At 42.2% G+C, this 14,110-nt stretch overlaps 1 protein-coding gene across 6 annotated transcripts in view; it reads left to right on the top strand.

Moving 5' to 3' along the window:
* Nucleotides 1-12,555: 12,555 nt before the first annotated feature.
* CAND1 (cullin associated and neddylation dissociated 1) overlaps nt 12,556-14,110 on the top strand; it is a 55,874-nt gene continuing 54,319 nt past the window's right edge. For 3 of the 6 annotated variants that reach the window (XM_054718882.1, XM_028156472.2, XM_054718883.1), the window contains exon 1: nt 12,556-12,979. In XM_054718882.1, coding sequence (XP_054574857.1) covers nt 12,912-12,979 — 68 coding nt within the window. In that variant the 5' untranslated portion in view covers nt 12,556-12,911. The remainder of the gene's footprint in view (nt 12,980-14,110) is intronic. The other 3 variants (XM_028156471.2, XM_008148761.3, XM_054718881.1) reach the window with 3 other exon arrangements.

Genomic DNA, 14,110 nt, shown 5'->3' with positions numbered 1-14,110 from the left:
CAGACTGAAGGTTCCCAGGTTCAATTCTGGTCAAGAGCACATCCCTGGGTTTTAGGCTCTATCTCCAGTGAGGGCATGCAAGAGGCAGCCAACCAATGAGTCTCTCTCATCATTGATGTTTCTATCTCTCTCTCCCTCTCCCTTCCTCTCTGAAATCAATAAAAATAGATTTTTTAAAAAAGATATCATCATCTCAATATATAAAACAACTATTGACTATTACTAAGTTGTTATTGATAATCTTAAGAAATTTGGAGAGAAGTGAAAAAGTGTTTAAATATAGAGTTAGTAAAATAAAGCCTCAAATTTATAAAGAAAAAGATGCTGTAAACTATGCGATTGAGAGTTTGCTATGACTACCAGTAGGACTCTAGAATGAATTGTTAAGTCTTTAAGAGCTGACAAAGGAAACTTGTGATCAGGTTTACTAAAAATTCATGCCAGATAAGCCTCATAATATTTTTGATAGGATTATATATCTTGATTTTGCAAACTCCTTTGACAGGTTCTCTCATAATAACCTTTGTAGAAGATTTATAAGAAATGATGTTTGCAGATTAAGAAGTATAATTAGTGCAGTTATATGGATTTGTAAGTAGAGTACTTGATTAATGATATTCTCCAAAGGGCTGATTAATGAATTAAAGCCAAGTCATGAAGAATTCTCCAGGGTATCTCTCTCTCTCTCTCTCTCTCTCTCTCTCTCTCTCTCTCTCTCTCTCTCTCTCTCTCTTAAATGATTTGCTTAAGGATATTGCTGACATATACCTAAATTTGCAGAAACTTAGTAACAGTAAGAGGTAGCTAGCATGTCTCATGGTAAAATCAACATTCAAAAATATCTTCAGAAACTGAAGCAAAATTCTACAATTAGATTACAAACAAAACAAAGCAAAACATGACCAAAAAAAAACAAAACAAAACAAAACGTAGGTCTCAGTTTCTCAATGCCGGTTGCACAGTAGAATTACCTGGGAGATTTTTATTTAATTGGTCTGGGTGCAGCCTGAGCATCAATGTTTTTTAGAAGCATCTCAGTGGATTCTAAGCTCAGCTGGAGCTGAGAATCACTTGCAATACACTAACAGTGAATTTACAGGAGGGGGTGGCAAGTGAGATAACCAGGTCAAGTGCATGTACAGAAGTGTTTAGAGGATTTTGCAGGCCAAAAGATCAATGAAGCAACAGTGAGATGTGACAACTGCAAAAGCTGAAATGATCTTAAATTGTAAATATCGAATAGATAATTAGGAAATGTTCAAAGTAACTCCCATTTGTCAGGCAATTACTCTTGTATCAGGCACAGTAAGAACGGATTTCTAATACATTATATAGTTTAATCCTCACATTATCTCTATGAGGTAGATGTTATTATCCTGAAATTGTAGTGGAGAACACTGAGGCTTAGCGAGGTTAACTAATTTGCCTAAATCACTCAGCTAATATATAGTGTGGCTAGAGTTTATGGATTTACTATATGAGTAATGAATTGAAGAGGGCCTAGAGAGACTAATTGTACTGGGAATTATTGGAAAGGAAAAATTTAAGTGATATTTTAATGAAGAATTGGTGTTGAAGGGAATATAGATAATGAAGGAAATGCAAAATTCAAATATTTTCCCAAGATTTCTACTCTAGGAGACTGGAATATTTGTAGGACCTATGGGGGAAAAATGTAATAGGGAAGACAGTTTTCTGGAGAAAAATAATTTTGCTTTTTAATAATAGTAGGTAATATTTATAAAGTACTTACCTTGTACTAAGCATTTTATATTCATTTCATTTAAGTCTCATATAATCCTAGGGATCATTAGTATTAATCTCCTTTTAGTGAAGTTGGTCAAGAATACAGAATAAGTGCTATAGTGAGGATTTGAACCCAGCTCTCTGTGAGTTAGAGCCTGCACTCTGAAACACCTGGCTATACAGTATCACATGTTGAGTTTACAGTGACTGTGCAACATCCAAGCAGAAATGTGCCAGCACAGTGGGAAACATGGGAGTACAGCACAGGCAACATGATTGTATTATATGTTCAAGTAATTAAGAGTTTATAACTATGCCTACCAAGTAATTTTAAATGGAGCAACAGCACATAAACATTTGTATGTGTCTAAAACTTGTTTTTGTAGATACATATGGGAAATATATACTGTATACTCTCTTTTACGCAATTCCTGGTTCCTCCTTTCTAGTTAGTATCTCTTGCTCTCCAGTAGTGACAATTCTGAGTTATTCTTTTTATGTCTTAAACCAAGCACTCTCTTTTGGGGAAAAATCCATAAAAGAAAACTAAAATTTACTTTGACTCCTATTCTAACTAAGTTTGTTTTTAGCTAACTTGGCTTCTATTTTTATCATTATTTTGTCATCTTTATTGAGGCATAATTAACATCTGATAAACAGCACACATTTAAAATGTACACATTTGTGAATTGTGACACTTGTATATACCCGTGAAACCAATATCACAATTAAAATAACACTTTTCCATCAATTTCAAAACTGTTCTGCCACCAATCATAATCTGTCCTTCTCTCCATCCTCATCCCTCTGCAACCACTGGTCTGCTCTTGTCCCTGCAGATTAGTTGGCAACTTCTAAAATTATATGTAAACTAGAGGCCTGGTGCACAAAATTTGTGCGGGGGCGGGGGGTCCCTCAGCCCAGCCTGCACCCTCTCGCAATCCGGGACCCATCAGGGAATGTCCAACTGCTGTTTTAGGCCTGATCCCGCAGGGATCCCGATCCTGCAGGAATCCCTGTGGGATCGGGCCTAAACAGGCAGTTGGACATCCCTCTCACAATCTGGGACCTCTGGCACCTAATCGCTCACCTGCCTGCCTGCCTGATAGCCCCTAATCACTTGCCTGCCTGCCTGATCGCCCCTAACCCCTCTGCCTGCCTGCCTGATTGCCCCTAACTGCTTTGCCTGCCTGCCTGCCTGATCACCCCTAACTGTCTCTGCCTGCCTGCCTGATCACCCCTAACCACTCTGCTTGCCTACCTGATTGCCCCTAACTGCTCACCTGCCTGCCCGATCATCCCTAACCACTCACCTGCCTGCCTGACCACCCCTAACTGCCTCAGCCCTGCCACTGTGGCTTCATCTGGAATGACATCTGGAAGGACGTCCAGAATGATGTCCAGAAGGTCGTTCAGCTGTCCAGTCTAATTAGCATATTTGCTTTTATTATTATAGACTCACCAATTGTGTACTCTTTTTCTCTGATTTCTTTTATTTATATGATAACTAGAGGCCCAGTGTATGAAATTCATGCTGAGGGGGGGTGGGTCCCCTCAGCCCAGCCTTCACCCTCTCCAATCTGGGACCCCTCGGGGGATGTCCGACTGCCCGTTCATCCAATCGGGCCTAAACCAGCAGTTGGACATCTCTCTCACAATCCAGGACCACTGGCTCCTAACTGCTCACCTGCCTACCAGCCTGATCATCCCTAACCACCTCTGCCTGCCAGCCTGATTGACCCTTACTGCCCCCCCTGCCAGCCTGATCACCCCCAACTGCCCCCCTGCTGGCCTGGTCACCTCCAACTGCACCCCCTTGCCAGCCTGGTCATTCCCAACTGGCCCCCCTGCCAGCCTGGTTGCCCCACGCAGCCTGCTGTTCAGTCATTTGGTTGTCCCTCACTAACCCCCTGCTGCCAGCCTGGTTGCCCCACGCAGCCTGCTGTTTGGTCGTCCGTCTGGTCGTTTAGGTTGTGATGGCCCCTGGCTTTTTATATATTAGGATTTTGCTCATCACTCATGCTGGGTGTGTATCAATGGTTCTCTCCTCTTTATTCTAGGAAGTATTACCTTGAATAGATTCATCACAGTTTGTTTATCTGTTCACCTGTTGGTGGACTTTTGGATTGTTTCAGTTTGGCACTACTACAGATAAATCTGATATGAACATTTGTGCTCTTTGTCTTTGTATAGATATATGCTTTCATTTCTTTGGGGTAGATACATTGAAATGGAATGGCTGAGATATATGATAGATGGATGTTTAGCTTTTTAAGACAGTTTTCCACCAGCAATGTAGGAGAGTTTCAATTGTTCCACATCCTCACCAACACTTTCTATGGTCAGCCTTTTTTATTTTAACTCTTCTAATAAGCCTGTAGTGTTGTCTCATGGTCTTTTTTTTTTTAAAAAAAAAAAATAAGTTTTTATTGATTTCAGAGAGAGGAAGGGAGAGGGAGAGAGAGAGAGAGAGAGCATCGATTGGCTGCCTCCTGTTCACCTCCCTACAGGGATTGAGCCCACAAGCTGGGCATGTGCCCTGACTGTGAATCAAACCTGCGACTCTTGGTGCATGGGAGGATGCTCAACCAACTGAGCCATGCATGCCCAGCTTACGGTAGCTTTAATTTCTCTTTCCTGAATACTAATGATATTGAACACCTTTTCATGTGTTTATGTATCATCCTGTAGCTTTTTAGTGAAGTATTTGGTCAAATCTTTTGCCTATTTTAAAATAAGAATTTGTCTTATTATTATTGTGTTCTACGGAGTTCTGAATACAAGTCCTTTGTCAAATAGATGTTCAGCAAATATTTTCTACTGCTTTAAGCCTTGGTTGTACTATTAAAAGTAATAGTTTGTGCCCATCAATAACGATTATTTGCTAAGTCAATTCTAGATTGTGATATATCCTAATTGTTAATAACCACATCCATTATAATAAAGCTCTCACACTTGCTAGGAATTAATGCAAAATATTACATGTATTCACTATAAAATACAAAGAGAGCTTACCTAAATTTTTTTACTTAGGTTATATAAAAATGTTTGTATTTTCCAAAGTTATATAAATACAGTAAAAATATCTATTTCATTTAATGAGCAATTTTTTTTCTAGAATGTTTTTAGCACTTCACTTATTAGTATAAGTAATAATGATGGACTGATTTCATTACATGAATATCCATTGTTGAAAATTCTCAGCATCATTTCATTATTTTCACTAAAATTACTATCTTCCTCACTTTGTTTTACTGTAATTTAAAAAAAATATCCTTGAGCCCTAGCTGGTTTGGCTCAGTGGATAGAGTGTTAGCCTGCAGACTGAAGGGTCCAGGTTTGATTCCTATCAAGGGCACATGCCCAGGTTGTGGGCTCAATTGCCAGTAGGGGGCATGCAGGAGGCAGTTGATCAATGATTCTCTTTCATCTTGATGTTTCTATCTCTCTCTCCCTCTTCCATCCTCTCTGAAATCAATAAAAATATATTTTAAAATATATAGCCTTGATCCTGTGGATTCATTTGCCTTTAATTACTTTTTCACACCTTTTCTCAAAAATAAAAACTTGCACCTGGTAGCAAGCTGATACTTTTATAAACAACAGCACAAGATATCATCAGCACATCTGTATTCAAAGCAAAATGCAGCATTTGCTGAATTCTGGCACTTTCTTCTGTATCCTTCTGCCAAAACTGATAACCAGCTTTTACATTTATAAAGTTATTTTTAGTTGCCTGAAAATCTTGGACGGTGATCTTGTAAATTTATATCAGAAAATGTCATGATTTTTAAATGCCAGATGATGGTTAATCCTATATAATAAAAGCCTAATATGCAAATCAACCGAACAGCAGAATGGCTGGTGAAATAACTGGTTGCTATGAGGCACACTGACCACCAGGGGGCAGATGCTCAACACAGGAGCTGTCCCCAGCCCCCAGACCCCAGGCCAGCCAAGGCTGGTGCCAGCAGGGCCCCCCAATTGCCCTGCCAGTTGCCCACAGATCAGCCCTCAACGCCGGCCAGGCCTAGGGACCCTACCCGTGTACGAATTTCGTGCACCAGGCCTCCACTATTATTATAAAAGTCAAAAATAAGAATGGAATGATAGATAGTCTAAAGACAATACCTTAGTAACATAAATAATCTTTGTAATTTTCTCTAATATACTGCAAATGTATTTCTAACGCTAAAAGAATGATCCCTTCATAGAATTGCAATAAAGTTTGATTTAGAGTGCCACTAAAAATTAACAAAGAGCGCCTAGCAGTTGTTTAGAAGAGAGTAGATCATAGGAAAAACTCTAGCTGTTGGGTTGCTTCCAACCAATTGAAAATAAATCTTCTTAAGATTAGTCATATATAGCATTTACTTACTTTTGCATCTAAGTTGAATTCAGTATTGACAAATGATCTGTAAAAGGAAGCATTTTATGTATTTATATTTGCATGCAAAGCTGTCTACACTGAAACACAAATCAGAATTGCCCTTTCCCTTCTCTATTAACATATCAGCTTTGACATTCAACAAAGAGTTGTATTTCAGAAATTAATGACTGGTTGAATAAATATAGCTCTATTTTCTTTAATTCTTTTAACTCAATTTACAACAAATGTATGAAGTAAGCCCAGTCCACATTTACTTGGCAGAAGGCTGTTTTAAAATAAATGTCAAATAAACTCATTTTCTATTAAGACTTTCCTTTTTGCCATCACCCATTGAGAATTCAGTTCAGAAAAAAATAAAAACAACCAATGGAACAATGATATCCAAATCATGTTTCATGGTACTCTGATCCCTTGAAATGGAAGTAGAACTTTAAAAAATTCCAAATGTGTCAAGTATCTGCATAGGGAAGGAGAGGGGAAGGAAACACAATTCAATTCATATGGATTCTATATATATTCCTGTTATGGATTCATAAGACTTAGCATATGAAATGTTCTGAGATGTCCCACAGTTAAGAAACCCATTTTCTAAACTCTTTTTCTTACCACAACTCTACTCTCTATCACATACTTCCCCACCAAGAGTATCCGCTTCTATTGAATTAAAGAGTATCTTATGTAACTAGTGTCAGGGACTAGTGCAGTTTGGGAAATGGTACAGTGGAGCTTCCTTGTAATAATAGTGGAGGAAGATGGAAATTGATAAAAAGCCCTCAAGCATCTCTTGGGAAAATAACCTGGACTCAGTAATATTCCTCTCAAATACCTGGGGAATTATATGTTATCTATTTAGGCTTCAAGAGCTATAAAACCGACAAAGAAAATTTTGTTCTTTGTTATATCACTCCAGACCTTTCCCTTATCTCTACAAGAGTCACTGCCATTCTAAACGTATCCCTCTTTATTGCACGTCCACATTCTTAGAGGTCTCTTTCCTCACATTCCCTCCACATATGTATAAAATGAGACATTTCTTACTGTTTTAGAAGTTCCCAAGATGAAGATGTTAGGCATAAAATATCCTGTTTTTAAAGAGACCCCCCAAGGGAGTCCAGTCTCACCTTCCAGGAGTGACTTTGTTGCCATGGTCCTACTAACACCCTTCAGTGTGTGAGATGACTACCGTGGGCAGAAAGGATTTCAGAGAAATGTGACAGTAATTCGCTCACAGAGTGCTGGGTGTTGAATCGTTCCTTCCCTTCCCGCTCCAAAAAAAAAAAAAAAAAAAAAATCCCATATCTGACAAACAGAAAAACCCAGCACTCAGAAGAAATAAGAATCTCTTAATTAATATTTATCTCTAAATACTTAATTCACCCCAGACTTAACCATATTTAAACATTTTAAAGACAATTTCAGGATCTACTTCTCATTACAAACATAGAATATAAATTTATTTTAATTTTATACTTATGGTAAACAATTTTCTCAATTTTGCCTAAAATTAAAAAAAAAAAGATATACAGTTTAAGATTTGGTCAACGTGAATGTTCCTCAAGGTTAAGGAACATGTCTTGCTCATCTTCGATCCCCAGTTTCTAGTACCTGCCATAGTGTAGGCACAAAATAAATGTTTAGGAATTAAGCTAAACTACTGGTTGATATTTGAAGAACCTTCTAACAGCTTAAGGGACTCCATTTTTTCTTCCTCTCTCAAATTTGTCTTAGTTTTCCACTGTGACCATTGACTAGAAAGAAACCCTTTAGAGGATAGTCTTACCTAGGCTTATTTCCTTTGCACTTAAATTAATTTAGCCTTTACAGATCCTTAAAGGAAAGGATTTCCCCGCTATTTAGTAACCAGCCATGTTCAGTGACACACAAATCAAGTCTCCAAGTGGTCAAGAATACAAAATAAAATTGATTGTCTTATGAATTTGTCATGGGCTAAGTACTTGAAAGAAGCAGAAGGGGTTTAAAGTTGGTAGTATTTGCTCTTAAGGAGCTTACACTCTTACTGGAGGCTAGCATATGAACACTATGATTGATTCGAGATTTGAAAGGGAGACGGGGGATGTGAAAGACATCCCAGGTGGGGAGAAGCATTCCAGTATAGAGATTTGGATCATAGGTTCCTAAGCCACACTGCCTGGGTTTTAATCCTGACTGTAATTTATTGGGTGACCTTTAACAAGTTGCTTAAACTCTCTGTGCCTCTTAAAATGTGGGTCAAATGAGTTAATGCAGCACCTGACCTACAAGTAAGTGCTTAGGATGATAATGATGTACAAAAACTTGGTGCTGGGTCTTTGAGGGACTCAACTAAGAAACTGATGGGAGCAATTCCTATATTAGAATAGTGAGAGAAAGGTCGGAAAGAAAGGGACAGTGACAGATGAAGGAAGCCACTGACTGCCAACACATTTGGATTTTATTTGGTAATAACTTTAAAAAAATATTTTTATTTATTTCAGAGAGGAAGGGAGAGGGAGATAGAAACATCAATGATGAGAGAGAACCATTGATTGGCTGCCTCCTGCATGCCCCCCACTGGGGATCGAGCCCGAAACCCGGGCATGTGCCCCTGACCAGAATTGAACCCAGGACCCCTCAGTCCGCAGGCCAACACCCTATGCACTGAGCCAAACCAGCCAGGGCAGTCAGGGAACTTTTAAGCCTGGCTGGCGTGGCTCAGTGGTTGAGGAAAATGTTAGGACTATAAGGCATTATAATCCTTAACGGCCATTTGTAAGCTTCCCACCAAAATAGAACAAAAGACCAGGAAAGACTTGCTGGACATCAGGACTCAAACCATGTAAGGAATGGAAACTGTCCTAAAGACACCTGATTGCACACCTGCATTCCATTCATATTCCAAACCCACCGGCTCAGCCCCAAAACTAACTGAGGACAAAAGTTTCCCGCCAGTGACTGCATATGAGGATGACACTCCAGCTCCTGGGTGCTGCCATCGTCCACCCAATGTCCCCTTGGCTCAGTGCTGTGCAGCCCTTCCCTCTGGATATGCCATCGCCCACCCCCTTCCCTTAAATAAAGTCAATTTTTCTTAAATCACCATCTGAGATGGCTATTTAGCCTGCCCGCACACATCATCCACCATGTTAACTTTTCAAATGTGAAATACAGTATGGGCAGTGGTCGGCAAACTGTGGCTAAGGAGCCGTTCTGTTGACTAATGAGTTTACTGGCCACTGGGATAGGGCCTTAATCACAAGGAACAACAAGAGCCTGTAATTATTGGAATCGAGAGTCTAGGTCAGTGGTCGGCAAACTCATTAGTCAACAGAGCGGCAAACTGCGGCTCTCGAGGAATATAGTCAATGATATTGTAACTATATATAGTGTCAGATGGATGATCGCTTCTTAAATTATATGTGTGTAATCACTGTGTTGTACACCTGAGACTAATATAATACTGTATGTCAGTTGTAATTGAAAAAAAAAATTGTTTTAAAGATGATTCCCTTTTGAACAGAAGAAAGGGAGGGTGGATACTGGTCAAACCAAGTCTGGTGGCATGGAGGTATGTTTTCTCTGTGAAATAAGGTGCAAAGTCACCTGATAAGAAAGACAGGGTTGGTGTCAGAATTAGAGGTTTGATGAAACGTTTACAACAGCTTCTAGTTTCATATAGAAAAAAAGAAGAGAGGCCCGGCTGGAGGGGCTCAGTAGTTGAGCCTCAGCCTATGAACCAGGAGGTCATGGTTTGATTCCTGGTCAGGGCACATGCCCGGGTTCTGGGCTCGATCCCTGGTGTGGGACATTTAGGAGTCAGCGGATCAATGATTCTCTCTCATAATTGATATTTCTATCTCTCCCTCTTCCTTCCTCTCTGAAATTAATAAAAAAATATTTTTAAAAAATTGGTAACAGTATTTTGAAAAACTGGTTATGTAGGATGTTTATTTGGGATAGGGACAAGTAAAAGACAGAGAATATAATAATAATAGTCAACTTTTATTAAATGTTTATCATGACCTTTGTCAATGTGCAAAAAATATTAGTTATAAACATTATTATTATGTTCCAGACCATGTGCTGAGTACTTTATATGCAATATATGTTATGACTGAATTGTGTTCCCCCAAATTCATATGTTGAAGCCCTAATCGCCAATGTGAAGACATTTAGAGATAGGGCCTTCAGAGAGGTAAGTAACATTAAATTAGAACTCAGTTAAGGCTAAATAAGATTAACAAGGTGGGGCCTAATCCAATGGGACTGGTTTCCTTATAAGAAGAGAGAGACCAGGGGTGGGAGCACACAGAGAAAGGGCTGTGTAAGAACACAAGGAGAAGGCGGTCATCTGCAAGCCTAGGCCTTAGGAGAAACCAGCTTTGCTGGCACATTGATCTTGGACTTTCAACCTCCAGAACTATGAGAAAATACATTCCTGTTGTTTAAACCACACAGTCCGTGGTATTTTGTTATGACAACCCAGTCAGACTAAGCTCATTTGACTCTTAAAACAGTCCCATGGGGTGATACTCTGATGATGGTCATTTGTTACCCACGAAGAAACCCAGGTTTAGAGAGCTAAATGTGAATTGCCTGAGACAGCTCATAATAGGCAATAAACAGGATTTATACTCGTTGTCTGACTGCAAATATTATAGTTCAGTTGGAAACTGATAAATGAAAGGATTTACACATAGTTTGGATTCAGGCTAAAAGAAAGGGTTATCACCAGATGGCAGATTTTAAGCCATGGGGTCCACACAAGATAAATGACTGGGTTATTTGTGTGTGATGTGTATGTGTATAGTTTATATCAACTACCGAGGAAAGGTCGTTCAGATCAGAAGGGAATTGTGGCTGAAGCTCTCCGGGAACCTAATAATGGCTGACCGGCAAAATGAGGGAAGGGATGTGGTTCTACTGGGAGAAAAGCCGCATTAAAGTAAAAGGATGCATGGGGGTAAACAAGAGTAATGAGGGAAAATGTGGATATAGATTAAGAGGTCAAAACCTGTGTCATCTGTTTTAAATTTTTTCTTAAATGTTTTTATTTATTCCAGAGAGGAAAAGAGAGGGAGAGGTAGAAACATCAATGAGGAGAGAATCTTTGATGGGCTGCCTCCAGCACGCCCCACACTGGGGTTGGAGCCTGCAACCCCCGCACATGCCCTGACCAGGAATTGAACCGTGACCTCCTGGTTGATAGGTCAACCGTTGAGCCACACTGGCCAGGCTGTTTTAACTTTTATTACCTATAACAATGCTTTGCTTTTATTTTTTATTTTATTTTATTTATTTATTTGTTAATCCTCACCATTGATTTTTAGGGAGAGTGGAAGAGAGGGAAAAACAGAAAGTAACATGGATGTGAGAGAAACACATCCATTGGTTGCCTCCTGTGAGCCCCGAACAGGGCCGGGACAGGGGAGGAGCCTGCAACCAAGGTACATGCCCTTGACACAGCTGTAGGATTATCAAGTCCAACAAAACCTACTACGGAGGGTAGTCATTTAGCTAGCTGTTCTGAATAAAACGAGTAGGCCATGAATACAATCATCAGTCGTTGCCCCATTAATCTTATAGCGGTCTTTCTTGCTTTAGAGAGCTGGTTCTTAAACACCTGAAGGAGCATGCCCAGCAGAGAGGATCGGCTGTCTTTAGAGGAGGCTACCATCACTTTTAAGTGTTAGTGGTAGCAAGTTGCTACGAGGCCTTGGTCAAGAACACCAACTGCTCTGCAATGAGCTTGCCCAAAGGCGGCAGCCTAGCTCTGCAAACATCCCTTAGCAGCAAAAGCAGAGAAAATCCGAGTCAGCGGCAGAAACCCAGAGCGCGGCGATCTAAAGGTTTTCTCCACCACAGCAGCCTTGCCAGACTGCAAATCCCAGCATTCCTTCCTTTTACGGGAGCTAATAAGGGGACGTTGCTTCAGCCAATCACATCTTGACTCACTGTAACAACCACCTCCCCCCTCCCCAACTGAATTCTGGGATTTGTGGTTTTCACGTGGCAACCTGATACCATCGTGGTTAAAGCAATGTAGGCCACGCATCCGATTCAAAATGAAAGCTCCTTTGAGTCATTCTTCTGTTGGTCTCCAGACTAACTCGTTCATTAGCATTATTTCCAGACCTTATACTCGTTAAAAAATTGTAAACTTTTTCTCCGTCACACAGGAAAAAAAAAAAAATCAAGTTATTTTTAGATTAAGGCACACTGATCCCACTCGTCCCCCATCCTTTAACCGTCGCACTTAAATCTCGCGAGAACAGCCCCTTTGGGTCGCGGTCTTGCCTCCTAAAAGGCGGTGCACGTGAAGACTGACAAAAGCCTCCTCCAACAGGATTGCCCTTCCAGTAGCGTGGCTACAGCGTGCGTGGGGAGACCTCCGTGAACCCTGACCTCAGCTCGCCGTAGCGTCCCGCGTCCACCGCCCCCGCCCCCGGAGCGAAGGAGGCGGGTTTTGGCCTCTTGCCCTGGGGAGAGAGCGCGGAGGGAGTGGGAGCGAGCTGAGCCCGAGTGGAAGGTCCGGCCGTGCTCCCTGCTTCCCATGAGCCCGTTCTCCGGCGAGCTGCGCCGTCGTTAGGCCGGCCTCGTAGCCTCTGCTTTCCCCGGGACAGGCCCACGCCTCGCCGGGGAGGGGGCCACCCGTCGAGGCGCCTCCTTAGTCAGCGTCGGCGTCGCGCTGCGACCCTGGAAGCGGGACCGCCGCGAGCGAGAGGAGCAGCAGCAGCGGCGGCGGCGGCAGCGGGCAGCAGCATCAGCGGCGCCAGCGGGCGGGATCGAGGCCGTCAACATGGCGAGCGCCTCGTACCACATTTCCAATCTGCTGGAGAAAATGACATCCAGTGACAAGGACTTCAGGTAAGGCCGGAATCCGACCCTGAGCCCACCGCGGGGCCCCCCGTCCGCGGCCCCGGCCCTCGGACGGGCCATGCCCCACCCCTTCGGCCGGAGCCGGCTTCCCCGCTTTTCCGAAGTCCCCTGCCCACCCCTCGGATCCGAGATCCCGGCAGCCCCCTTTCCTCTCCCACCTGGTCACCCCCTCCCCCATTCTTTTCTCCGGGCCGTTGCCCGCCGCTCGTCCCCGGCCCTTTCTGTGTCTCCTAAAGTCCCCTCCGCATTCTCGGCTACACTTTCCCTCCCCCACACCCGACAGGATTTTCGTGTCCCAGGTAGCGAAAGGGGGCGAAATCACTCACGTTGTGGGGAGGGGAGTTGCTCGAGGCGTGGAGATCCGGAGGCCGGGCCTACTCGCCGGGCCGCCGGAGGCGCTAGGCCGCTCGCTCGCTCGCTCGCCGGGGCCCCGAACTCGGCCCACTCGGGGGGGACCTCGCCGTCTCCTCCTTTCCCGCAGCTGTGAGCGGGCCTAGGTGCATTCCTCTCGCACGATTTGCTTGTTGTGAGCTCTTCTCGGATTAAGTTATAAACTTTTTCTTTGGACTGTTTTCTTTCGTGGGAATGGGAAGAAGGGGGGAGGGCAGCCAGGACGGAGGAAACCAGACTCGCAGGGTTTTCCCGCCAGCATCTCTGTCGTTTTCCCTTGTCAGGTAAAACCCAAGCAGGAACTCGGGGTTTCAGTTTTATTTGTTTATATCCAGAACTGACTGCCAGAAAGGTGACTTGCTGAACCTTAAACAGCAAAGTAAGCCAGGCAAATGGGTCTTAGTGGAGATGAGGAGCTTCTGGTATGGGGATGGTGAATAGGATAGCAGTTGTGTTCCAGAAGACTTACACTCTGGGTTCCAAACCTTGGTAACATGCATATTGAAGAATTGTTCTATTTTCACGGATTAACTTGATTTCTCTTTCATTTTTGCAATACGGTAAAAATTTTCAATCCTTTCTTCCTGCCTCCCATCCCATCACAAACTAAAAAAAGCTCTCCATGTTAAAACAAAAGTATTTTTATTTCTTTGCCACTCATTTTGTTCTCTAAGGTTTAGTGGTTGTATTTTGTGTGCATTTTAAAAGAACATGGAGTCTTCCATAAAA

Source organism: Eptesicus fuscus, chromosome 7, assembly GCF_027574615.1.
Source record: "Eptesicus fuscus isolate TK198812 chromosome 7, DD_ASM_mEF_20220401, whole genome shotgun sequence".
Taxonomy (NCBI): Eukaryota; Metazoa; Chordata; class Mammalia; order Chiroptera; family Vespertilionidae; genus Eptesicus; species Eptesicus fuscus.
This window is presented reverse-complemented; position numbering and strand designations above follow the sequence as displayed.